The 26267-nt window shown below is 37.3% G+C and overlaps 1 protein-coding gene across 2 annotated transcripts in view; it reads left to right on the forward strand.

Moving 5' to 3' along the window:
• INPP4B (inositol polyphosphate-4-phosphatase type II B) overlaps positions 1 to 26267 on the forward strand; it is a 184877-nt gene that overhangs the window by 141253 nt on the left and 17357 nt on the right. For both annotated transcript variants that reach the window (XM_084203766.1, XM_084203767.1), the window contains exons 19-22: positions 6038 to 6178; positions 8887 to 8984; positions 12658 to 12770; positions 15653 to 15807. In XM_084203766.1, the coding sequence (XP_084059892.1) occupies positions 6038 to 6178; positions 8887 to 8984; positions 12658 to 12770; positions 15653 to 15807 (507 nt within the window). The remainder of the gene's footprint in view (positions 1 to 6037; positions 6179 to 8886; positions 8985 to 12657; positions 12771 to 15652; positions 15808 to 26267) is intronic.

The following is a 26267-nucleotide window of genomic DNA, read 5'->3' on the forward strand; positions in this document are numbered from 1 at the left end:
AACAATGTCTGTGTTATGCAGAGCTGCTGGTGCATTATTTACACATAGATACTAAATCCTGGATAGGTGACAAGGACGTTATTTACAAATTTGGTCTCTAACTGAGAAACTTCGGTTTTGAATGTCCTGAATTTGTATTTCAGTGTGAGAAATGAAATTGTGATTCCAAGAGTTAGGCCTTGATTGTTTTTAAGATGGAAACCAAAAAACTCAGATGACACTTAGCGTTCAAAACTTAGTAGTCACTTTTAAAAATGTAAGCCTTTTTTTGCTGCTGAAAATCACACAGGACATACGCACAAAATTCTTGCACAAAATGACTTATCGTTTATGAATCTCACGTAAGTACTGCTGAATATCAGGACATAACCTGCAATACTCTATTAATTTTGGCTATTTGAGGGTTAACAAGATTGGAATGGATTTTTCATCTTTATTTTTATTCTAGTCTGAAGCTCCTAATACTTTTATTTTGCAAAAGTCACTTCCTTAATAGTATCATTGTTCTTAAGATGACTGTAAATTAAATTCAGCTAAAAGCAGCAACTTTTAGAAAATATATGTTTCTTCTGAAGGGGGCTTTCACCACTGATTTACTTGATTATTCTGGATGATTCACTCTCATTGTATGGGCTTTCTGAGAAAGGATTGAAATAAATAACAGGAAGGCTGGAGTATGATAGGCAACACATTGGGAATAATTAAAATAATTATGATATGTGGATAAAACAGCATAAATACATCCTTTGTAAATCACAGCAGTCAAAAATCCTGAAAAATCCAGCATCTACATTTGCTGGCTTGCTGCCATTACTGTGGTACACTGAGCTTTCACTGCAGGAGGTCCTGGATTTGAAGGAGACTGGATTAGCTGCCTCAGACATTCTGGATTGATGGAGCAGTCAGTGTTTAGGAAGAAGAGCTACAGCCTGTGATTGCTGTACTGTACTTACTGGCAGATATTCACTGGGTGGGATTGGTATCAGAAAAAAATAAAATCTATAAGGTTTATGTGGAGTAGTCCCATTCCTCTTAGAGCTGCGATGAGAGTGCTCCTATCAAACAGCATTGGAGGTCAACCATAAAAGGAGAAGATGGTGAAAATCTAGTTATTTTCTAATAATTGTTTAAGAAACCATCCATTTTTATTTTGGTTGTTCTTTGGTATGGCTCAATAAATGACAGTAAAAGACTGTAGGAATGCAAGACAGAAAATCAAACTACAAATTCTTATCTTAAGAGTCAGCATATTCACTTGTAATTGTTTTTTCTAGGGAAGCTCTTAAACCTGATATTCTGTGTGCACACACAAATCAATCCAAAGTGTGTGGCACTGTCTAGCAGTGCACTGATCTGCTGGTGTGGGTTGTAGACACCAGCCACCCATGGGAGGTGAAATTCTGTTCAGGAACTCACATTCTTTTATTAGAGGCCAAAATATGCCCTTTTTGAACATTCTTTACATAATCACAGAAGATTTTGAGTTAGAAAGGACCCACGTGCATCATCAAGTCCAACTCCTGGCCTTACACAGGGCTTCCCAAGAATCACACCCAGTGCCTGAGAGTTCAAATGCTTCTTGAACTCTGTAAGACTTGGTGCTGTGGCACTTCCTTGGGGAGCCAGTCAAACCTGCTCAACCACTCTCTGGCTGAAAAAACGTTTCCTGACATCCAACCTAAACCTCCTGTGACACAGCTTCAGGCTCTTTCCTCCTGGAGTCGAGCCCTGTCACTGCTCACTGGAGAGAAGAGATCAGAGCCTGCCCTGCCACTTCCCCTCCTGATGAAGTTATAACCGCAGTGAGGTCTCCCCTCAGTCTCCTCCTTTCCAGGCTGAACAGACCAAGTGACCTCAGCCACTCCTCACACAACTTCCCCTCAAGGCCCTTCACCATCCTCGTGGCCCTCCTTTGGACGCTCTCCAATGGCTTCATGTCTTTGTTATATTGTGGCACCCCAAGCTGCTGGCAGCACTCAGGGTGAGGCCGCCCCAGTGCAGAGCAGAGCAGGACAATCCCCTCCCTTGCCCAGCTGGCCATGCTGTGCCTGATGCCCCCAGACACAGCTGCCCTCCTGGCTGCCAGGGCACTGCTGACTCACATTCAACTTTCCATCGAGCAGGAGCCCCAGGGCCCTTTGCACAGCGCTGCTCTCCAGCCTCTCATTCCCCAGTCAGTCCGTACATCCAAGGTTGCCCCATCCTTCACCTGCTGAACTGTCTACAACTGATGAATGCCCATCTGTCTAATTTGTTGAGGTCTCTGGAGGGCTTCTCTGACCTCAAGGGAGTTGGCAACTCCTTTCAGTTTACTATCATCAGCAAACTTAGCATTCCTTGGAGTCCTGCATCCAGTCATTAACAAAGAGGTTGAAGAGCACAGGGCCAAGGACAGAGCCTGGCAGAATCCTACTAGTGACTGGACACCATTCTGATGTCACCCCATTCCCTATAATCCTTTGTGCCTGACCCGTCAGCCAGCGGCTCACCCATCACATAACACGGTTGTGGAGCTGTGTGCTGGACATTTTGTCCAGAAGTGTGCTGTGACTGACTGTATCAAAGGCTTTGCTAAAGTCCAGAAGGGTTGTCTACTGGCTTTTCTAGATCAACTAGGTGGGTTCATTTATTAGAATACAGCTTAGAAAGTTGTATCCTGGGCTGCATCACAAGCAGCAGGTCAAGGGAGATGGCTTTCCCTCTGTATTCTACTGTCATGAGACCCCACCTGCAATACTGTATGCAGCTCTGGGACCCCACATAAGAACGATGTGGACTAGTTGGAGGTCTTAATGAAGATGATCAGAGGGCTGGAGCATTTCTCATGGAGACAGGCTGAGAGACTTGGGACTGTTCAGCTTGGAGAAGACAACGCTCTGGGGACACCTTACAGCATTTTGCAGTACCAAATGAGGTTACAAGAGAGCTGGAGAGGGACTTTTTACCAGGACATGGAGAGACAGGCAAAGGGGGAATGGATTCAAACTAAAAGAGGGGAAGTTAATATTAGATGTTAGGAGGAAATTCTTTGCTCTGACGGTGGTGAGGGACTGAAACAGATTGCACTATGAAGTCGTTGATGCCTCATCCCTGGAAGTGTTCATGCCCTGGTTGGATGAGGCTCTGAGCAACTTGGTCTAGTGAAAGGTATCCCTGCCCATGGCAGAGGAGTTGAATTTAGATGACCTTTAAAGTCCCTTCCAACCCAAACCATTCTATAATTGTGCACCTGAACTTTAGGTATCACAGTCTCTTATACCATATTATCAACAAAGCCCAAGCTTTTAAGTACTAGCACTTAAAGCCACACTGAAGTGATCTAAAACATTGCATTCAGCTGAAAGAGCCGGGCAAAGAACCTCCAAGTTGAGTTGCTGTGACTGACCATGTATGCTTTTTTTTTCTTTTACAAAGCAAAGTCCATGTAAATTACTTGTTTTGAATTTACTGCAATGAGCTAAAGGTGTGCAATTTCAGCCAACTCAGAGCAGCTGCAGGATCCATGACCCCCAGACATGTGGGGGGTACCTTTTAGAAGCATTCTACCAGGATTACAAGTGCTTGTCTATATTCATATGTGATGATAACAAATATTAGAGAATAATGCAAAGAAAGTTAGAGAGGGATATTTTTAAGCAGTCCCGTTTAGGCAAATCTTATACATTTAAATATTTAAGACCTAAATTTATACAGCTTCTTCTTAAATAGATGAAGATATATTATTTAGTCTCTTAAAACACATGCTTACTTTCTCCACTTTATTTTTCTGAAAGATCATTAAATGTTAAAAATTATGTACTGATTTTTCTATCTCATCGGAAAATGTTGTACCCACCTAATCCATCAGCTGCCTGATAGCTCTGCACTGAATCTAGCCATGAAAGAGAGAAAGCATATGGCAATAAAATTTACTGTTATATTTATATTTTTTCTTTACGTAGAATCATAGACCTATAAGATCTTTGGTAAACTTAATGCCAAGCAAGTCCTCCAGATTTCCTCCAGTCCTCCAGTACTTTGAGTTGTTTCTTTTTTTACCTCCACTTGACTTCAGTACTACTCCTAGACTTTCCAGACAGCTCTGTTAAAGCCTTATGGTCTTTTCCTTCCATATTCAGAAATGTATTGTTTTCATTGTGCAATTGGTAACAGACTTTTAAAAAGTTTACCAAGGATTATCTCTGAGACTTCAAAAAGTGTTTTGAAAAAGAAAAAAGACAAGGGGAGAAGTCTCAAATTGTTCTGATACTAATTTATCATGCCTAAAGACCATTATTTCTCAGTGTTCTTTCACATGCAGAGATTTGTAGGGATTTGGGAGTAGTGAAATATAACGATGCAGTGATTTGGTGGCAGTTTGGTTCTGTAGTGCATGCTCTTTGAATTAGACTAAACCAGCCTTTCTTCTCAAGTGCATCAAAGCACTCCATCACAGGAATGTTCTGGTAGTACTTGACAGCAGCCAGGAGGGCTCTCAGGTGGACTAAGAATTAATGCTGCTATGTAGAGGTCATGGGAACCACATTCTTTACTATCCTTTTTGCTAACTCTATTTCTTTCACATGAGTGAATTAATTGAACAAAACACAAACTTACCTGGGAAGCAGAACTATTTTGGTTTTCGTCCCTCCTCCCTGAGACATGTATTCTCCATTCAGGACTGATATTCCCTCTCAATGGGGAACATCTGGCACTTGCTCAAAGATTGCATGCCAGTTCTAGCCTGCACTAAGGCAGATGTTGCTGCCCTTGCTAAATGCTGAATTACATTGCAGTCACAGGTCTGCACTGAATCCATTTTACTTTTTTTTCTCAGATACATGAACAGGATAAAGTTTAATCATGATCATTGGCTCTTCCAAGTGGAATCTGTTTTTCCAAACACTTGAGCTGGTGCCAGTCATCCCTCAAACTTGCTAAATGTGTCAGAACTACTGCAGAAACTGATATTTTTCTTCAAGGTTTTCTGTCTTTTTCTCACCCAAATTCTCCAAAGAGCATTTTTATTCTTTAGCAAGGATGTGATTGGAGAGTTGGAGGGAATTCATGATTATTTACTATCCATCCTAAATTTACATACAAAACTTGAGTGACTTCCTTGGCCTGACTTCTGCAGGCAGAATAGATCTTCCTCCTGTTGCTGTAACACTCCTTGTTGCTGGTGTCATATTTCAAATGTTCTCTGCAGGAGTGAAAATTTCGGCCTCCATTATCAGTCAGCCGTCTCTGATTAAAATACCAGATCCTGGAAGCAAATGGGGTTTTCTTCTATCTGTTCTTTTTTGTTAATTTAGATTGGTTGCTCTAACAAGAAGGCTAATAAAAGCTAAGATTACATCATCCCATTGTTTCTGTTGTGGGTTCAGGCACCAGTTCTCAATGGCAGATGGAATCCAACTTGGGGCTTCCATGTGATCAGAATTTGGCCTTGCAGCCAAAGTAGTACATTTTCTATGACATCAGACAAAACAAAAATATAAGCCCAGAACTGCTATATATCATATCCCTTCTCCTAAAGCAGGATTCATGTTTGTGTCATGAGCATTCAGTTATTATCCTCACAGAGACAATTTTGTTGTTGGTGACGCTTTCTACCCCCAGGGAGAAAATCCAACCACTGAAGAAAATGCGAGTTTTACTTTGGGTTTTTATGAAACATTTTTGCTCATATTACTTTTAGAATGGATACCAAATCAAGTTGTGACTTGTTTTTGTAACTCAGCAAGATGCATTTTAAGAATTGAGGTATTCTTATTGATATTTTGGTAGCAGAGGACTTTTTTGCTGCTTTCATTCTTAGTCCTATTTTCACTTTAGTAAAGAAGTTAGTTTATAGTTATATACAGTTATACATGCCTTTCTTCATATAGCTTGGTTATGCTCTTAAAACAAGCAAGCTGAATCATCCCTTTTTATGGTTCAATTATGGGAAAAAGGGAGGGATTTGTAAGTCTACACATTCTCTATACTTTAGGAAGATTATTTTAAGAAGACCAATCAAGAACCCCATCCTTATTCTTCTTTTCATTTTTCCTAGTGAACATTACATTATAGAGGTCCAGCTTCCAGCAAAGATGTTTGAGCTGCTGCCACAAGAGATTAAAGAAGGAAAGCTGCTTCGCATGTATCCAGTGCTCTTTAATGTTGGAATCAATGAACAGCAAACACTGGCAGAGAGGTAAGAAAAAGTCACATTTCATTTTCTGTCCAAGTACTTCATGCTGGTACAGGATATCTCTCAGGATTAGAAATAAATCTTTTTTGTTATTTGCTCTTGGACAATCTCACATTGACTCAGTGTGTATTTTCAAAGGTATTAAAGGAAATAAACACAAGCTATGAAGCAATGTAGAACAGTGAAAAAGTCCAGATGAAGAAAAGACCATAAGCAGGGCTTCATTTCACAGAGTTGGTGCCATTTCAGTTGGTGCCATTCTATTTCAGATGCAGAATTTTCTTTCTATGCAGTACTCTGAATTCTCACACAAGTTTGAAAATTCAAAATTCTTATATCTTAAAGATGGGGTTGAAGAGTCTAGACAACTGATAAGCTAGAGAAATTAGTACTCCTCTGCAACCTCTCTTCATTTTCAAGAGGTTCCCAAGTTCTCTAACAAACCATCCAACTCTTTCACCAGTAAAATTCCAGTTTTTACTGTCTTTTGATTCAGTCTATGTTTCCCATTTCAATTTTCTGCCTAAATTTTCTCACATATCACCACTCAACTTGGAAAAGTGTCCCAATCAAAGATTGCTAGAAACGAATTAATTGGTATAATAATAGTCAAGTTTCACTAACGTATTAATTTTCTCTTCCAAGTGAAGGGTGTCTGTCGGGTCATGTTAAATTACCACATTTGTGCAGTGCTAAAACTGCAAGGTAGAAGTCAAGATGTCAATACAGGCAGCTACTTTTTTAAAACATTTTTTCTTTTAGTTGCTTTTATTAACAGAGCATCCAAAAGACATAATACTTATCTTTAGGTTGCATTCACTATAAGCCAAAAGCTTATAGCAAAGCTGTAGCAGGAGTAATAGAGGGAGACTGAAAATCCTTAACCTGGATACCAGGCAAGAAGTTAAGCACCACACGATTTTACCTCCTGCTCATTGTAGACAGCCAAGTAAAATCAGTCTTTTAAAGAAGTCTACTAAAGAATGCCATCAGGTAGCTTTGTTCATGGGACACTTTTCCAAGTTGAGTGGTGATATGTGAGAAAATTTAGGCAGAAAATTGAAATGGGAGACATAGACTGAACCAAAAGACAGTAAAAACTGGCATTTTACTGGTGAAAGAGTTGGATGGTTGGTTAGAGAACTTGGGAACTTCTTGAAAATGAAAATAGGTTATTCTTGATGCCATAAAGAGGAAAGTGCTGAGAGGAGTGACATGGCCAAATTCATAATGTGCAAAACCAACAAAATCAGTCATGACAGTTCTGAGTGGGACACTCAAAAAATAAGAGAAGACATGATGTGGTAAGCAAGAAGCAGGCTGGTGGGAGCTTAGATGTGTGAGATAGGCAGGAAGGACTGAGTTATGAATGTTCTGAGGAAAAATTTGGCAAGGTTTAGAAATAGTCTGATTACCTGGGGGCTTGTAGAGGAGTTGGTATGAAAAGATGCCTGGCTTGCAAGTGAAGTGGCAGGAAGTATTGTTCCCAGTGGTCATTTTACATTGTGTGCAAAGAAAGCCATGGGAGAAAACATAATAGCCACATATCTATAAATATGGATATGTACTAATATCTACCAAGCAAATAAGTTCAATGCAGAAGCAGCTTTTCGGCATTCAGTTACAGTCTGCTTTTGTCTTAATTCAAAATATTGCTTAACTCCTAAAGCTGTACTTTTTTTTTAGAGACTGAAAACACTGTACATGATTTATGGCTAGAAATACCGAGGGTTTTGTGGGATAGAGAACCTGAGAATATAAAAACATTTTTGTGGCAGATTTCTAGGAAATGTTACTCTATAAGAAAAAAAACATATTTTATTTGTTTTTTGATAGAATACACTTGAGATTTCTGATTTAGAAGAAACGTTCTCATGTGACAGTGCAGCAATGGCTACTGAGGAAGTAGTCACATCTTCTCCCTGTGGCCTATTGAAATATTTGCTTCCCTTGTACACAATATAGCAGTATATTTGGCGTCTTCTGATCTGTGTCCCCTTCTCTCTACCTGAGTTTCTCACTTAGCTGCCCGTGCCTCTCATCCTGTACTCCTCCATTTCCATTTCAAATCTATTCTAAAGATGAATTACAAAAACTTGGCCCTAACTGCCATGGGGACATTCTTGTCTTTACAGTCATATCTGCTGTAGTACCATGAGATTTAGTTTCTTGGAATGTGAAATGTGGCTGTTGTAGAAATCTTGATTTTGGAGAGAAAGATATTTGTTTTTATAGCTATAGTTAGTTTGTAGATAAGCTTCTCTTCCATCTTGTGTCTCTTCCATGTTGTCCAGCTCTTACAGAAATTAATATGCTTAAGCAATTGCAGCAGTAAGAGATGGAGGAGTTGGTGTTCTCTGCCTGTGGTACCATTTGGAATTCCCCCAAAGTGACTTTCCATTTATTCAAGATTTGAGAGGGCAAAAAGAAAAAAAATGGCCATATTGCATGTTTGTAAATAGATTGCTTTGTTAATAAACTTTTGGAAGAGGTATGCATCAGTGACGATTTCATTTCCAAAAATTAATTCCAAAGCATACAAGAACTTAACTGCTGCGTGTTTGACAAAATACATTTAGCACTATAAAACAAGTAATATAAAACCAAAGTTATTTCTTTATGCAAAGAAATAATTATGAAGGATAATTTATCTTTTTTTTTTGGTTTGTGGGTTATGGGTTTTTTTCATAATTTATTGTGTATTTTCATAGGTTTGGAGATACCACTTTGCAGGAAAACATTAACCAGGAAAACTTAGAACTTCTAAAAGAATATTACAAGTTATTTACAGAAAAAATGCCTCCTGATTGTGAGTACAAAATAATGTGATGTCCAGATGGCTTTGAAAAGCTTTGAAGGGGTAAAAGGTTATAAAACAGTAATATTAGCAGAATTCCATAACTTGTTCCATAAATTTAAAGATTTTGTATCTGTACCTGACCCTGCTGATCTCAAGAGTGATTACAGGCCCTGTGCCACAGCAGGAACTACAGAGAAAATGAAACAGAGGAATGATGAACTGAACAGCTATTTTAAGTTATTAAAATAATAATTTTCTTAATATTTCATGTCGAGGACAGTCTGTACCTACTATATTTTTTACAGAAATACTTGGTGAGAAATTTCATCAGCTTCAGTCATACCCTCTGTTCTTATTCTGAAAATGTGTTGAGGTTTGGTGAACCATTGAGAAATCTGCAGATGCAAATACAAGCAATGAGCCACATCATCATTATATGAATAAAAAGGTTTCATTACCCTGTATTCCACTTCTACAGAAATTCTGTATTATAAACATAAACACTACTATGCTCTTACTCTGATTGCCAAAAGCAAGGACTGAAAAAACCATTTGCATCCATCTAATCCTGTTAGTTTTAATCCTCAAACTATAGTCACAAATGTTGCAGATTTAACAGCCTGATTTTTAAATACTATGTAAAGCTTTGATACATCACATGTGTATGAATACATGTTTATCTCTTATATCTCTTATATTTTAATTTGTTAATAATTTAATTTTGACAGAAACAATAGCTTTCTTCTTAAATGGTGGGCAGGATGCTCATCCATCCACCCACAGACCTAGTATTTCCAGGATGTCGACAGAGAAACTCATACAACACGTTGGGTGATTAATTTAGGGGAATTTTGCAAGAAAATATCCTTGAAAAACTAACCTCATCCAGGTTAGGACTAAGGCAGATCTGCTACCTCATAAATGGATTTTATTTTATAAAAGCAAAAATCTGCATGCAGACAGTATTGGCTGCTTTTCATTAACGGAATTTAAACTTGTACTGCCTTCCTGCAGGATTATTAGTGAGCCACACAGTTCCTGGACTTCTTTCAGACTGTGAAGGCTTTTGAGAACTAATCGTGTCTAGTTCATCATGTATTTTTTGGTTATTATAACTTTCTTGCTTTTTTCTCTACCTTTAAGAACTGTGTCTCTTCTTTATGCAATTTTTTATGGAACACGAAGCAACTTTTGGTTCCACTGCCCTTCCCAGTAGCTCCCTGCCAGTACATGTAATCACTCTTTTGCCTTGGAGAAGTGTGCTTTTAAACCAGCCCCCTGGGAAAAAAGTGAAGCTCTCAAACTTGTTCATTTGGGGGAGGACTTTAATCCCACTCCTGTTCCCCCATCTCTGGAAGACAAACCTCCATACAAGGCTGGCAGCAACCCTGGTGCTGGGGCCAAGTGAGAGGCATTCAATATTGATGGCTTTTTGATGGTTTTGTCCCAGCTATCCAGATAATTTCCTCTAGTGCCAATCTGTGCTACAAAATAAATGCAGGACTGTGTTCCCAAAGCTGTTAGTTCCAAACAGTGCTCATAAAGCCCAACAGAATCTGAGGACTTGCAGCCCTATTTCCCAGGCTGTTGCATCCACCCTTGGCAGTGTCCCTGGCCTGCTGCTTCATTCATATATTCTCTTTCAAAGAATTCAATTTTCCACTCCCTGAAAGGTATTGCCACCTTTGCTCTTAGTTTTCCTTGTGTCTATTTTTCTCCTTGCCAGTAATATTCTTGCTTGAAACTAAGCATCCACTGACTTTCTATCTTCTTTAAGATGAACATACACTTCGTCATTTACCCATTTTTTTAACCTCTTAAATTCTTTTAGCAGAAACTGAAAACAAGAGAGTGTTTCCAGCAAGATTCCTACCAAAAATGCTGACCAAATATAGCTCTGATTGAAGCACCTAAATAGTACTGCTTTTATAGAAATTCTAAGAACAGTAAGGGTCCAAAAATATAAGATAGTTGTTTAGTAGTACTTAATTAACTGAAAACAACAAGGCCGTTTGGTATTTCCAGGCTCCTCCCCCTTATAATCTATAAGCCTGATTATGGTGGTTTGGTACGGTGGGGGACCCAAGGAATTGAAGCAACTGATCCTTTCCAGTCAAGGTGCAACTCATCTGGCAGAACTGTAAATTAGGAAACTCTTACTGTACCTGTGGTGAAGTCACCCCTCTGAGATGTCGCATTTTCTGCTGTGAACCAAAGGAAAGCTGCCTGGAAGCAATAAAATGTTTAGTGATACATTTGCATAATCTCAAACCATCTTTGTCATTGTTTGCTCTGTGTTTTAAAGAAACAGATGCATCCATAAGTGTAATAGTCTAGCAGAGTGTGATGTGGTTTTATGTGCTCTGCATTACCTAATGTACAATCAGAACTTATAATACACAGTTAAAACAATCCACATTAAAGTTATCACAAAACAGATTCTGGATGTACGTTTTCCTCCCTTTTTTTTTGTTTTTGTTTGTGAGTTTTTTTAGACAGCACAGTGTGAGTGAAGCAACTTAGTTCTTTTTGAATATATTTTAAGTACTTCTTACTATGAATCATAGATAAGGGAAACTACAGAACTTATTAGATGTAAAAGGTAAAAGCCTGTTGATAAGAGGGATCATTTCAACTTGGATCACGTTAGGAGAATGGGTATTGACCTTCATTAATACTTCATTTTTATTCTTACAATTGAGTATAAGTCTTTGGGCTTAGGTTTGGGGCCTGGGTTGTGGGTTTTTTTCCCCTCACTGGATGGATAATTTACTTTCTCTGCTTGAAGAAACTGTATCCATTGATCAATTTAGTTTTGCTTTATTTCACTTGATTCTGACCTCTTTTTTTGGTGATAACTGTGATTAAAATTCTTTTTACTTTGCCACCATGAGAAGAAATAATTTCAAAAAACAGATTCTGCTTGTTTTTATTGATTTTCAGAACTAGTGAAGATAAATGTAACATTAGAAAAATCCCTCCTCTATATACATATGAAACAGAAGGGGAAATTAAATTGCCTCCTCTTGAATTTTTGCTAGAGATGTAGGATAAATTAAACTTCATCTTAAATGCCATACCCAGAACAAGCAGGTAAAACTTTGGATTTTAAGCAAACTTGAAATTATTTTCTACTTCAAAATAAAGCCCCTCTTAATTTCAGGAGAAATATACTTTGTTACTTTTTAGAGGGGATACTAAGTGCTGTTTAACCCTTATGTTACATTATATAAAAATCTAAGGCAAATTTCCAGTCAATAATTAGGTATTTCAGTTTGAAAACAAAACCAAAATTTTTGACTTTAAAATAAAAAAAAAATCCCATCAAAACAGGTTGTAATACACTCAGGGTTTTTTTATTTTAATTATTTCTATTGATTGTCTTTAATAGCTGATGAACAGAACTACAGCAGAGATTTGATTTCGTTTTTCACCATCCCTTTATATGATAAAGGTTGAATACTTTAAATTTCCACATGAAGATCTTAGGGAGGACAAAGCAATACTCAGTAAGACATAAGGTTTGCTTACTCCTTAAATATTTAGCTGCTAATTTCCATCCTGTGTACCAAAACAAGGCTGTAAATAATAAACCTGTTCTTTATGATGAGCATTCTTTAGTCAGGACAGTCATATCACCAACCTTATCAAAATGAGCAACTTTATCATCCCTTTTTTCCAGGTTTACCACATTTTCAAGAACAAAATGATTTAAAGGGATTGCTAGAAAGTCTTCATCAAAATATCCAGGCCAAAAAGAGAAAGAACGTAGAAATCATGTGGCTGGCTGCAACGGTAAGCTCTCTTGTTTCAAAGAAATTGATGAACTAATCAGAAACTCATTTTCATAAGCTTGCTGATATTGTAAGTGCAATGGATTTTAAAGATATGACTGGAGAACTCACTGGTTAAAGGAATAATAGTTTTGCTGTAATAGTTTTTAACGTACTCATTCTCATAATCATTCATTCCACTCATAAATTTATCTCTTCTTCCTCCACCTAAATTGCAGACAATTTCTTTTTCTCACTTTTTAAACTGGTAGAACCTGCTAGAATTTGAGTGATTTGTTTCATATCCATTCTTTGATAATACAAAATTACTCAAAATATTTTTTTTTGTGTGTCCTTGAGGTATGATGTGCGACATGATTGTTTACTCTGGCTTTTTTTTTTTTTTTTGCTACTGCTGCATTCAACTTTTGATTTTCTGTAATTGAATTAATTTCACAAGTAACTGTCACAAAAAACATGCAAAGAACAGACAATCAGACACAGGGAGAACACAAAGAAAACTGTTTACCTAACAGTGATTAATACTTACTTTATTTTTTCCCCATAATTCTTTTCTGTTTCTCAGTTCTGTGGAGTTTGCACGTACATATTTAAAAAAAAAAAAAAAAAGGCCAGGAAAACAATGCTAAGATGTTTGTAAAGAGCTCAAGCTTTTCAGGAATGTGAAATTCAGCCACATAGTTGTCTTATATTTAGAAAAGTACCCTTGGTATCTCTGCCCCCTTATACTGGCAGAGAGTTTTTGGTATCTACTGAAAGTGAAGCAAGATTTTGTGTTTTGGGAGACTTTCAAATGTATATACTCTTCATCAAATATTTGATACAAAATTATTAATAACATTTTCCATTACTTTTTATTAACCCAGGGAAAAGAAAATCTTAACTGTATCTTTATATTAATAACAGTGCTGTAACTTTCATATTCCTAATAACATTTTGACATGTTGATAATAAATATTATCACATGCTATTGCAGTATAATTCCTTTGTCAGGAAAAATATAAGTTTTTCTTGCACTACCAGTCTTGCAATTACTATGAAATACTGCTTTTAAAAAAGTAAAAGATACAGTATAAAATTATTTACAAAAGAATATGCTGGAACTTTGGGTATAGAAAGTTGTATTTTACCATCTATTCAGTGTAGCCTGAAAATAATTTCATGGGTAAAAAGCATTCTTTGGCCATACAAAGTGTTTCAGGTTTTTCATTCACTGAATTCTATTTCTCTTTAGGTTCCCTTACTTTAACTTTCTGAAATGTGTATTTCTGGTTCCAGTGATCTACACAATGTTATTCTATATTTCATTTATTTCTTGAAAAAGATGTAAGACTAAAACTTTTTCAGTGCAGTAGCTGTGCAATATCACTTTTTTATTGCAGTAGGTGTACGAGATTCCACATATGTATCTGTACCTGCATGTAATCCTTAATATAATTGGACTGTAAGAATAAATTTAATAGAAGTTGTGTATTTCCTCTCCTCCTATGTCTCCCTGCATCAGAGCCCATCACTCATCCAGAATAATTACCTGAGATTTTTTTTAGTTTATTTTTTAAATGATTTTTTAATATTTTAAATTTGTTTTAGAACTCATTCACATCAAATAGCCCCCATGAATCATGAACTTCCAAAGATACTAGTGCTAAGAGAATTAATCTCTTCAATGAAACAGTTAACTTCTTTCACGTAATTATTTAAGAAGATTATCATACAGTACTTGTTTTAAATCCCAGTGCAGCTGTTCAAATTTTTAAACAGATTTAACTTATAAAATTTTAAATTATAGAATGGAAGAAACAATCATAGGTTCTCCTTCAGTATCCTGTACCTCTTTGGGTTCTAAGTAGTATTTCTTTAATTGATTCCCTAAATTAAACTTTTGAGATTGCCCTCACCATGGTATGACAAAGAACTTAAAGGCTCTAAGTATTTTCTGATTTTAATAGAATTTAATAGTATTTATTGATTTTAATAGAATTTCTGAGAATACAATTAGCAGATGAAGAAGCCCTTATTTGCTGAACTGACACTGATCATCTTCCAGTTCATCCTGCGGGCTCTCCCATGATAGCCAACGTGGGAAGTTCCTTTTTGTGATTACTGCTGTAGTTTACTGCCTTGCCCTATTCTCACAAACATTTTGAGATTTCGTACAGTTATACCTATGATTCTCCAGGGATAGGTGTAAGCAAAATGTTACCTTTTCTCAGGACAAATTATATCTGGGGAAAGGTAGACCCACATTTGGGCACAGCAGCTCTCCTTCAAATTTTTCTTTTTCCAGTAAAATATCATTTGAAACCATAGTATAAACTAATGGAATGGTATAACCACGGATTGATTCTTAAGGGGAGAAATTATCCTCCAAAACATCAGTTTCCTTTATGTGTTATAACTTTTTCAAAGTATAAGTGAAAGTAGACAATGCATGACAGTCATTTGTGTTAAACTTTATTAATTGTGAGCCAAACATTGAACAGTTTACTTGTTGAAAATAAAAAGTGTGTAAGTTAGATGTGTCTGACTCCATACCTTCGCAAGAAGTTAGTTTGCTACATTCATGTTTGTGAGTTAAGTCTTATCATATCTTTATTCATTAGGTATTCAGACAATTAAGCTTTCATTGAACAGGGTGGTTGCTAGATTAAGTGAGGAAACAGTGAAAGAATTGTTTCTTTTATAGTTATAAAAAAATTTCTTTCATAGTTATAAAAGTCCCCTGTCAAATTCAGGAATTGAATGTACGGACACTAAGTTTTAATAGGTGCTTTCTTCTTGAGAAAGGCTGTAGCGCTCTGGTTGCACTTTCTGGGCTTGCAGGGGGCTGCACAGCCTGCCTGGTGGAGAAGGGCTAACCTGTGGGGCCTGCCCGTGTTTCAGATTTGCCGGAAGCTGAATGGAGTGCGCTTCACCTGCTGCAAAAGTGCCAAAGACAGGACGTCCATGTCAGTGACGCTGGAGCAGTGCTCCATCCTCAGGGATGAGCACCAGCTGCACAAAGACTTCTTCATTCGAGCGCTGGATTGCATGAGGAGGTAGGTGGGGCTCAGTGCACTTTGAGCTAGGCCAGGACTGCCAGCACAGAGCGTCTAAGGCTGGTTCTAAATGCCCAGTAGAGCCCAAGCCTGGCTGAGCAGCAGCCTAACTGCAGCTAAGTCACCTCTGGAGTGCAGGGTCTTTGCAGATGTGTGTTTTATCAGTAATTTACAGTTTCTGAGATAGATATGTGATACCTTGCAAGGGTCAGCTCACCGACTGTAGAATCTGAACAGCAGTCTGATCAGCAGCTGCTTTAAAAAAAAGTTATATTTCAGTTTTGTGGGTATTTTAAAAAACATTTGCACAGTCATTAAATTATTTGTTCAACATCTACACAAATACTGAGAAAGCAAAAGAATCATTTGTTACAGATGGTAAGTCTTACTAGTCTATATTATTGAGAAGAAACATCCAAGTATGTTTGCACTGGTGATGTTTGCCATTAATATCTGATAAAATCTTTACTGTGCTTTAGACGAAGTTAATTAAAACATGTTTTATTCTAAATTGCAACTATGCAGAAATGGAGGCTGATGTTATCAGGAATGTGTAATTGAAAGATGTAAAGATTTTTCATTACCTGAGTCTTTGATGAATAAGAAACCTTCTTGAGCAAACAAATTTTGATCATAAAATTAATCCAGATGCTAAATTATCTAAAGAAACTTTCATCATTGGTTTGAATGAGCTTAATCATATGGTTTTAATAATATAATAACAGTTTTAATCATATTGTTGATATGAGTTTTAAAATGTGTATCCCCAACACTAGAATAGCACAAAGGTCACTGCAAAACTAATAGAAAATATTTTGGTCTCCCTGCAAAGAAGTAACTGAATTGTATCTTGGACTTTTGTGAAACACAAATTGTTTGTATGGTGGATTTATAAATATCATAATAAATAAACAATCATGTTTACAGTCTGTAATGGGTAATTCTGGACCTTCATATTTATTATTGCCAAAGTTAATGTGTAGATTAATACTGTAGGTTTACCCACATAAATCCTTTGTCCTTTGGCAAAGATAGTTGCTCTAAAGAAAAAAGATAATTTTATAAAGAGTAAATGAGCTGAGATGGCTTAGTTGTAGGTTTAATTCACAAGGTGCTGCTAATGCAGTGAGATGTGGTGTGTTGAACTGAGCTGTATCATTTTGGATGTATTGTACCTTGCATAAATCCCTCAGTCTCTGTAGTAATTCAGTGAGTGAATGAGTTTTGTGCAGTCTTTCATAACTACATGTTTTATCATTAATGAATTCTGAGTTTTCTGTGTTAAATTTTCTTTGTTGGCATTTCAAATGCTTTTTTTTTTTTCTGTTATGTCTCCAATAAATATAAAAGTATATAAGCTACAGTAAGTTACCAGACACAGGAAAACTAATTAACTACATAAGATCACCATAATGTTAGAACAGCATTGAGTAGAGTAGTAGATTGGAAAATTTTCACATACATAAATATAATTTTAAAAACCTGGAACTTCTTAATAAAAAAATCTAGTAGGTTTTTGTAGATCAAAATATAAAGGATTTTGAGTGGGTTTATTTCATGTGACTGATTTGAAAGTTGAGAACACTCACACATTAGTTATATTTGCAGGCTATAGTAATTTGAAGTCACAAAAGAATGTTGTAAAGGCAAAAAAAAATCAGAATAATACTTCAAAATTAAACAAGCAAATGGGTATATGAAGTTGAAGCACCATTACAAAAATGTAAAATCTATCAGTTATGTTGTAGTTTCAAACAGACAAAAGCTTTCTCCTGCTCTTACCCTATATATGAATTTCAAAATTGAACTAAAGTAGGTGAAAAATTAGTTGGATAGGAGGCAATGACTTTTGACTTGGGTGATAGGATTGTCTGAGGATTAAAGCAAAGGGTTTGCAAGAAGTGGCAGTAGAATACAAAATAATTTGCACCATCAAAATAATAAAGAAATAAATCTTCTAACTATGCTAGTTGCTATCGGTCTAACACTGTTCACATAACTAGAAGTTTAAAAATAAAATTTAAAAAAACCCAGCCAAATTACTCTTCTTCCCTCCCCAAATACCCTTTTTCCCTCATGAGTTGGTCAATGAAAGCCCAAAAATTCAGAAAAGAATTGTAAAAATGTCAAATGGGAGCATAGCACTTCACCCCACAGTGCTTCCATTAAGAGTTGGCCTGGCAGTTTGTGATGTGTCTTTGGATGGGGATACAAATTCAGCAGGGACTGCTGCTCACTCCTCTGGGCTGGAGTGCCTCTGGAGCAGTGTTAGAAGTGACACAGCCCTGCTGCCTGGATGGCCTGGCTGGGATCCAGCTGGGCACTGCTCCTGTCCACAGATGGAGAAAGGAGCATCACATAGAAAGGCATTTTGAGACAGCAAATTGGGAAGGAAAGAGCAGATAAGCAAAGGAGAAGAGAAAAACTCCTTGATTTCCACAAGTGTTTTAGCTAAATGTCCTGCATTTCACTTGAGGGACGTTTGGCAACTGTGTTTTTGAAGTTTGTGTGAATGAGGTCAACAGACTTGTTTGGTAGCTGTTTTTACACTTGTCCTTCTGTAGTTTCTTTTTAATTTGATGACTTTTGCAGATCTGAAAGATAATGCTGTGCATGTCTCAAATTTTCATTAGGTACTTTTAGAAGCTCTTAGAATGATTTTCATATCTAAGAAGAGAACCTATTTTCTTTCAAGGGCAGACAGAGAAAAACTATTTCCCATTTAATTTGTGATTTTAGCAGTTTTTCCCCAATAAATCTTCTCTAGATAACTTTGTTAAACTTTGTCAATCAAATCCCTTTGTGCTGATTGCAACAAATTGCTTTTAAGCCTTTCAAAAGAACAAGCAGACATGAAAAATTCAATTTTAACATCTAGAATCCTAACAGTTTGGATTGACCTTTGAAAGGCTTCTTTTAAGAGTTAACAGCAGGAGGTAGAGACTATTGTGAAACGAAGTGAGCTGTAGAAGTAAATGGCGATTCAAAAGCAGATTTTATTGGAAATGCCATAATTTTGAGATATGAAAATTATAAAGGTGCCTGTGTCGCTGTTAGACTTTTTCTTTGTCTGCCAGTGGTGACACAGCTTTTGCTGTTGAAAGAGGGAAGCATGTGTTTACGGGTTCATGCTTTCTTGCCACCAGAAGCTTGGAGACGCTGGACTCTTGTATGTTGCTGCTTTTGAGCTTCTTCAGGGTCCCCAGAATTTTGAGCAATCCAGAAGTCATTCCCAAAGTTTCAGCATATTTGCTTTGGTGTACATTGCATAACTCTGTTTTGGAAAATACTGCCTGTAGCTGTTTTTTTAATGACTTGGTTTGTAAGTGGAGTTGTTGTCTTTTAGTGATAAACTATACAATGTTTGTTGCTTCTTTATAAAAAAAGGCTGTAGAAGAATCCTTCTATTAGTTCTTCTTTTCACTTATGAAAAATGTGGCGAATAAAGCAATGATGGGAATTCATACTTTTTATCATTTACAATAGGTAATAGATGGCTTTGTCCTCAGTCATAAGTCTGGCCATTATGATGCTGCAATTGATGTGTACCTGAAGCAGCCATTCTATAAATAATTCCACATATTATAATTTCCTTGATATAGGTTTGTGAATTTCATTGATCTTAGTGACATGCTTAGTTCAGAATGAGGAAAATCAATATATCATGCCCTCTGTATCAAGTGCCTGCAATTCACATCATATTTAAATCCTGTTTATGATGTCTCTGCCACTTCCAAGTTGCTTTTTACAGGCATCAATATTCTTATTTTTCCCTTCACCCATACATGAATGTTTCCTGTCATTCAGTGTTAACTCTGTTCCAAGAGACAGAGAGGCACAACACTGATTTAGCTGAGTTCATTGCAGCATCTGTCACATGATTCTATTTTTTTGTCTTTAGAGCTGGCTGCTCTTAAGGGAGAATGGACCCTGATGGGCAACACATAATGAAGCAGCTCTGTAAAACAAATAGATTTTTTTTCCTTTTAAAAAATTTATTTCTTTTCTGAATCTATTTAGCTTTTCTGTTTCAGTGACAGGATCCCTTTTGGAAGCTGTGGGTAGTGAATAACCTCAGAATCTCCTGTCATTGAGCATGTTTCCAATAAAGCCTCGAAGTAGTAACAAACAAAGGAAATGACAAATCCACTGTCTATGGTGCATCCTCCATGCTGTCAGCCTTATCATCACTTTTAGCAGGGCACAACACCTGTCACGTGTTTCTGACAATGAATACACAATTTGACTCAATGTGGGACACACTGTTTCCGCTTGAAATGGTTAAGGATATTTCAGGGTATTTTAGATAAATTGCCTATCAAAAATCTCACTGAAGCACAAGTTCAAAGAATGAATGATCTGGACAACAAGTATTGGGCTTTTGATGAACTTTTGATGAAGAAAATATCTCCTTTTTTAAAGAGCTGTTTGAGGACAGCTTTGCTTAAAAATGAGTGAGTTGAGGAGGAGGAATAGCTGTAACAGCCCTTTAAACAGGGACTTTCAGGTGTTCTGGGTGTTGAAGTGGACCTTGGCCAGGGAAGAGCCTGTACCAAACACCAGAGCTGTAATTGCCACAGGGACTAGGAAGGAGGAGCAAAGGGACAGGATTAGAGACTGGGATGATCCATGTGCAAATCTCTCATTGCCTTTCACCCATCTCCCAGCTTTCACACTGCCCCTGTGAGCTTGTGGCAAAAGATGCAGCACATGAGGAGTCACACAGAAGAGGAGGCACAAGTTCTCTAACCTTTTTCCCGGCTCATCTGACCTCCTCCACCTTTTCTTTTTTCATTTAAAAGTATAAGCACAGTGCAAACAAAACTTTAAAAAGGCAAGCCTGGCTTCCAGTATAGATTTTTCCATCATTCTATGGCTCTTTACAAACTTATCTCTATTTAGAGGTGGAAACTGGAGATGATTTGCCTCACCTGATGTACTGATAGGAGCCTGGGCACTAAGTAACAGTAAGGTCCAGTTCTGGTGCATTGAATTACCATCCATTTTGTTTTCTAAAACTGGATTTCTGGTTTGAGGTTTTTTAATAGCTACAGTGTGCAGAGGAAAAGAAAACAAAAGGGAGAGAGATGGCCACAAGATGTAATGAGAGTCAATGCCATTGGACACCTTGCTGGAGCCTTTTACAATTAAGGTCTATTTCTGACCATCCTTCTGGAAGTAGGAGGAGGATTATAGGCAATCATTGTGGGCAAAATATCAAACAGTAGTTGAAAAGGCTTTTATATTAGAAAATCTAAGCTTTTCTAATATAACTTCTGAATTTCATAGAATTGAACTTTATAGTTGATCTTTAAAGCAAGTCTCAGATTTTAAAGACTTAAACCAAGGAAAAAAATAAAAGAAAGGTAACCCATGCACACTTTATTTGCACTCTGGAAGGTTCTGAGGTTCAGACTTCTACTTAGACAAACTAGGCAGTATAATTGGCAGTTGTTTTGTAATATAGCCTCACGCTATATGAACCAGTTTTGTCTGCTTCACTGGGGTCAGATGTTTGAGTTCGTATTTTGCAAGTGAATGTTCTCTAGCTGACTGCAGAAGTTTCATTCTCTTGGACCTCATTTCTCCCAAGTTCTGTTTTCAGACTTCTTTCTGATTCAACACCCTAGACAGAGTCCCGAAAACTCTCTCATATGATTTTTTTCATCTTCCTCTTTTTTACTACACTTTTGCTTGAATATTACCCTCTTTTCTCCTCTGCATGTATAGCTGCCTCTTTTTTCACTTGTTCAGAGTTTGGGCTCTGGCCTCAGTCACAAAACAGAGAGAACAGCAGAGCCAATCCCCAGCCTCATGGTTTTGGCTTCATGTTATGGTAGTCACCCTCTGCGAGGGAAAAGAATAGCAAGGAAAAGCCTTATCCAGCTCCTTAACCTGGCATATGTTGAACCCTCAAAGTAGGTACCTGCTAAATTTTTACAAGGCTTTGTTAGGAAGAGATTTGAAAGTCTTGCTCTCTTGATAGTTGCATCTCTGACATCTTTACTATCTTGATGCAGAATATCAAATCCTGTTCTTCAGCATGGGGGTACTAGTAATTCTCTCAAAAAATAGGGGAGGAAAAAGATGTATTTTTTTCTTCTCTAAATGACATTGTAAGTTTGAATTTTCCCATTCAAAATAAACTAACAATCGTGAGTAGACTCTAAATGGAAAGCATTGTGTAGCCTTAATTATAATTCATCTTTCCCTGGAACTTGTAATATTCTTGGCCCAATCACTTGGGAGGAAAGGAGGTTCAAGGGAAAACACTGGAAACCTTTGCCACTCTTTGCAAAGAGTATTTAGGGAAGTGACTCAGTCTACATTGATGTAGCAGGCAGTAAACAAGAATTCTGAAATAATGCTTAGTTTTTCTATCAGTGCATGATGGGAAGGTAGAGCTGATAGAAATCTGTATTGTCTCTAAATTTTGACACCAGTGTTTGAGGAGTCAGTCCTTGAAATGCACCTGCTCCTTCTTCAGTGACTACTTAGGGAAGGTGAGCTCTTCAAGAGGACTCGGAATTTGACAGTAAATTTTATATAATAGGAAAAGATACTAATATATCAATTGCAGTATGCAGTATTTTATTGTGTATTAAAAGAAGTTCATTTTCAGTTGAAAAAGAAAATTTTAGGCAACATTTAGGTTTCAGCTTTGTGACAAGAAACAACCCTTGATTCCCTGTGATCGTTTTGCTGAAGGGCCCCTTTTCCCTTTGGCTTCAGGTTGTGTGTGCCAGGGTTCTCCAAAGAAGAACTCGATTAATGGAATTCCAATCAAAAACTTGCCCTACTTTGAGTTGTTCTGCTCTGATTTGAACTTTTTATTTCTCACTGAGGTATTGATGAGGTAAACAATCTGTTAAGTAGCCCAAAGTTGTATTTTCATATCTTGATCGAAATGAGAGTACAGAGAACTGAGCTTTGTCTTTGCTCTCTGTGTATATTTTAATTATTCGGTATAGACAGTGAGAAATGTATGAAATTAATTGCCATGTGCACTCTATGGTCACTTAGTTTTTAAAACCAGCCCAATGAAAAAACCTTTTCTGATAAATTTGCTTTCCCATTTAGTGCCACAGTCTGTGTTTGGATGCTTAATAGCGCAGAAGTTAATTTAAACACTGCATTTGATTAATTACAGAACAAAAAAAAAAAAAAGGAAAAGGAAAAAGCTTCCTAAAAACCTTTTCTAATAGAAAGCATTTCTGTCACTTTTCCATACATATATTGCAGGCCCATAGTTCTGGATTTCACCTGTTGTGGTTAGATAAATCCAGCATGCAAGTAGTTAGATTATTGTAAAATATTGTTTGGTGCTCACTTTTGAGACTCTTCTAGTTGTTTATGGAAAACTTCATTAATTTTCTCACTCATTTAGTGCTTTATTACTTATTTAGAACTTCCATGAAAGACTAGGTCTTAGCAGAAATCAACGACCAGATGTATTATAATTACCAGACTGAGTAATACCAGGTTTCTTCCTGTTATTAATTAATTTCACTTTAATTAAGATTTCCTGGAAGAGTGTGTGGGAAAATCCTGTAGGCATGTTCATTATCTGTTGAAAATCCAAGTCCTACAGCTGAATTACCATGGCTTTGGCCATGTTCAGCTAAATCTCAGGAAGAACAACATTGCCAAGTCTAAAATTTAGATATGAAAGATGCAGGAAATGAGAATAAGAGGGCAGTAGCATAAAATAGCTAGTTAAAGCTATCAAACATAAAATTTCTTCAAGAAGTTATTGGCCTCTGAAACAATGTTCTTCTCAGAGTAATATAACTTGGACAGGGAGGGCTCATAACTTCCTGTCTGCAGTCCCAGCAACCTACAGACTGTCCAAAGGTTGGAGGGGGCATACAAAGGAGAAGCAACCAGCGGCTCTTCCAAAAAATATGGTTTTGTAATAGAAGATTCTGCATTATTTCAGGAGAAAGATGATGGAGTGTCAGGCTATAGCTCTGGCTGGCTTGTGAAGGAAGCAGGTAACAGACATTTCTAGGTTTATCTTTTCTCTCCTTTTACACTCCCTTGATCCCTTCATAAACTTAGTGTCTTTTTTTAGGAATGCTCCCTGGCTCAGATAATCATCTTTTCTTGTCCAGCTGCCTGGTTTCAGTTTTTTTTCATAGGTTCCATCCCTTGGGATGCTGTGCTGGCTCAGGGCCAGCCATCTCTGGGGACTAGCCTAGTGCCTATTATGTACATGACATGAGAGAATCCAGCATTCAATCTCCATATTACCTTTTTCCATTTATTATTATTATGCATTCATAAGGTGACTGGGCACATTCTCTTATACAATTGTGCTTTCAAATGGTTAGGGTCCTATTCAACTTCAGACACTGGATCTGAAATTTTCTATCTCAAGTTCTTTAGGGAAAGAATCTAAAATCATATTGGATACCAAAATAAAAGATATAATTGTGTGTCATCATCACCTTCCAAATTTTATAACCATAATTTGAGGAACTGTCTTCGATGTATGGGGGTTTTCTCCCTTCAGTCTGCTGCTGTTTTCTTTTTCCAATGAGCATTTCCCTGTTTCTTACGCTCTGGCAGTAACATCTTGGTGTGTGGTATTTTTATAGAAACTCTTTTGACAGTGGCTTTTCTCAGCTCAGCTGAGGGACTTAGTTTTAGTAGTAGTTTCTACTTGTTGCTTTCTGTGGCAGCTCTGTTTTGGTGAGTGACATTTCATAAGCGTGTCCTTATCATTACAGCAGCAACTGGTGACCTTTCACTGGAATAGCTGGCAGCAGCAAGTTCTTTCTCAGTGTTTACCTGCAGTACAAGTCCTGGTAGGTGTTTGCAGTGGAATGACCAGAGGAGTTTCCATTTAGATTATTATGTACCTATTATTTCTTTCCTATTTTCATGATGTTATCTGCAGTCAGCTGGAACTAAACCCAGTAATGGAGCCAGCAGTATTATATTGTTATCCCATTCTCTGTATCATCCAGAGATAAAGCTGGGAGATAATTTTGGGAACTTGCATTCTTAATAGCAGAAGTCTCTACTATAATTTGTATGACTGGGAAGCATGTGTTTATAAGGAAGTTAATGCAAAGGAAATGTTGGAGTCCTGCGAAAGTGCAAAGCCAACTCCACAGTTGACTCCTAATACTAGAACAGTTAAAATAGTTTCTGCAGGGACTTAGTGGTGCTGCAGTTGTACTGTGGTTCTAAACATACCCCTAATGCCAAAATCACTGGGCACTGCTTTGGCTGTGCAGCTGCAGTGCTGTTCCTGTGCCCTGGTCTAGGTTTACTTCCCTGCCAGCTTATCTCCTCTCCCCAGCCTGGATGTTGCCATATCTGTATTGTCTTCCAGCAGCAGGAAAAGCACTTGGCTTTTCTGCTCTGTTGGAAATGCTCCTAATGCCCCAGAAAAGTGCCAGAGCACGTTACTACCTCTGCAGACTCTTCTGATTCCAGGCAAGGCTTAGCCAAGATTTAAAGTCCCTTAGACCATGGAGATCAGAGCATGGGAAGGGAATCACTGTTCCCTCTCTCTTCTGTTAAGGGATGACATACTTTGGTATATGAACCAGCCTCTTTTGTTAGGTTACCTCTTACTGAGGTAGACAATGCCTCTGTGTGTGGTACTCAGGAACTTCACTTGTTGTTCTGTGAAATTATTGTATAGTACATGTGTAAAAAATCTTCCTTTTCTGCCCCTCTCTTTCATCATATGGGTTTCCTGATAATCAGCTTTAATTTCATGCTACAGCCTCCCCTTGACTGCGCGTTTCCTTACACTTGGAGAACACTGTAATGTTTGAGCCTTCTTGTCCCACATTTCAATTTAGCTGAACTCAGTCCCTGTGCCCAAAGAGGGAATGCACAGATTCCTGTTCCTTCCCCTCACACCAAGAGCTAGCATGTACCCTTTGCTTCTAGAGAAAGACAGGTTAAAAAGGCATCAGCTAATTTTTATCTGCAATAGATCAGTGAGATATGCCTGACTTTAAAAAATATATATATTTACTTCTTAGCCCCCACTCCAGTCAGCATTTTTCAGATTTGAGAAACTTGTTTAGATTACTAAAACATTGAAAAGACTAAGGTGTAATCTGATCATACAGTCATGTATTTTATAAAACTCTGTTGTAGGATCATCTGGTTAATAGTTTGTGTCCTGGGTGAACTGACAAATCTGATGAAAATATATAATTCCTGTCCAAATAATGTTGGGTTTTATATTTGTTTTGCAACAATCATTCCAAAGTTGGTGATTTTTTAATTTAAATCCCTTTATAACTCTTTCATAACTGTTGACAGCAGAGCATCTACAGAATACAAAGTAATCAGCTTAGAAAGGTTTGCAACTTCAAGCAAACTGCCTTGTGGGGTGTGGTAAGTAAAATATGTGAGGGTCCAGAGTAGTTTGTTGTGGAGTGTTTTTCATATGTTTTTAGTTTTGTTTCTTTAGGGTTTTAGCTCATGTA

Source organism: Fringilla coelebs (genome assembly GCF_963513975.1).
Source record: "Fringilla coelebs genome assembly, chromosome: 4".
Classification (NCBI taxonomy): Eukaryota; Metazoa; Chordata; class Aves; order Passeriformes; family Fringillidae; genus Fringilla; species Fringilla coelebs.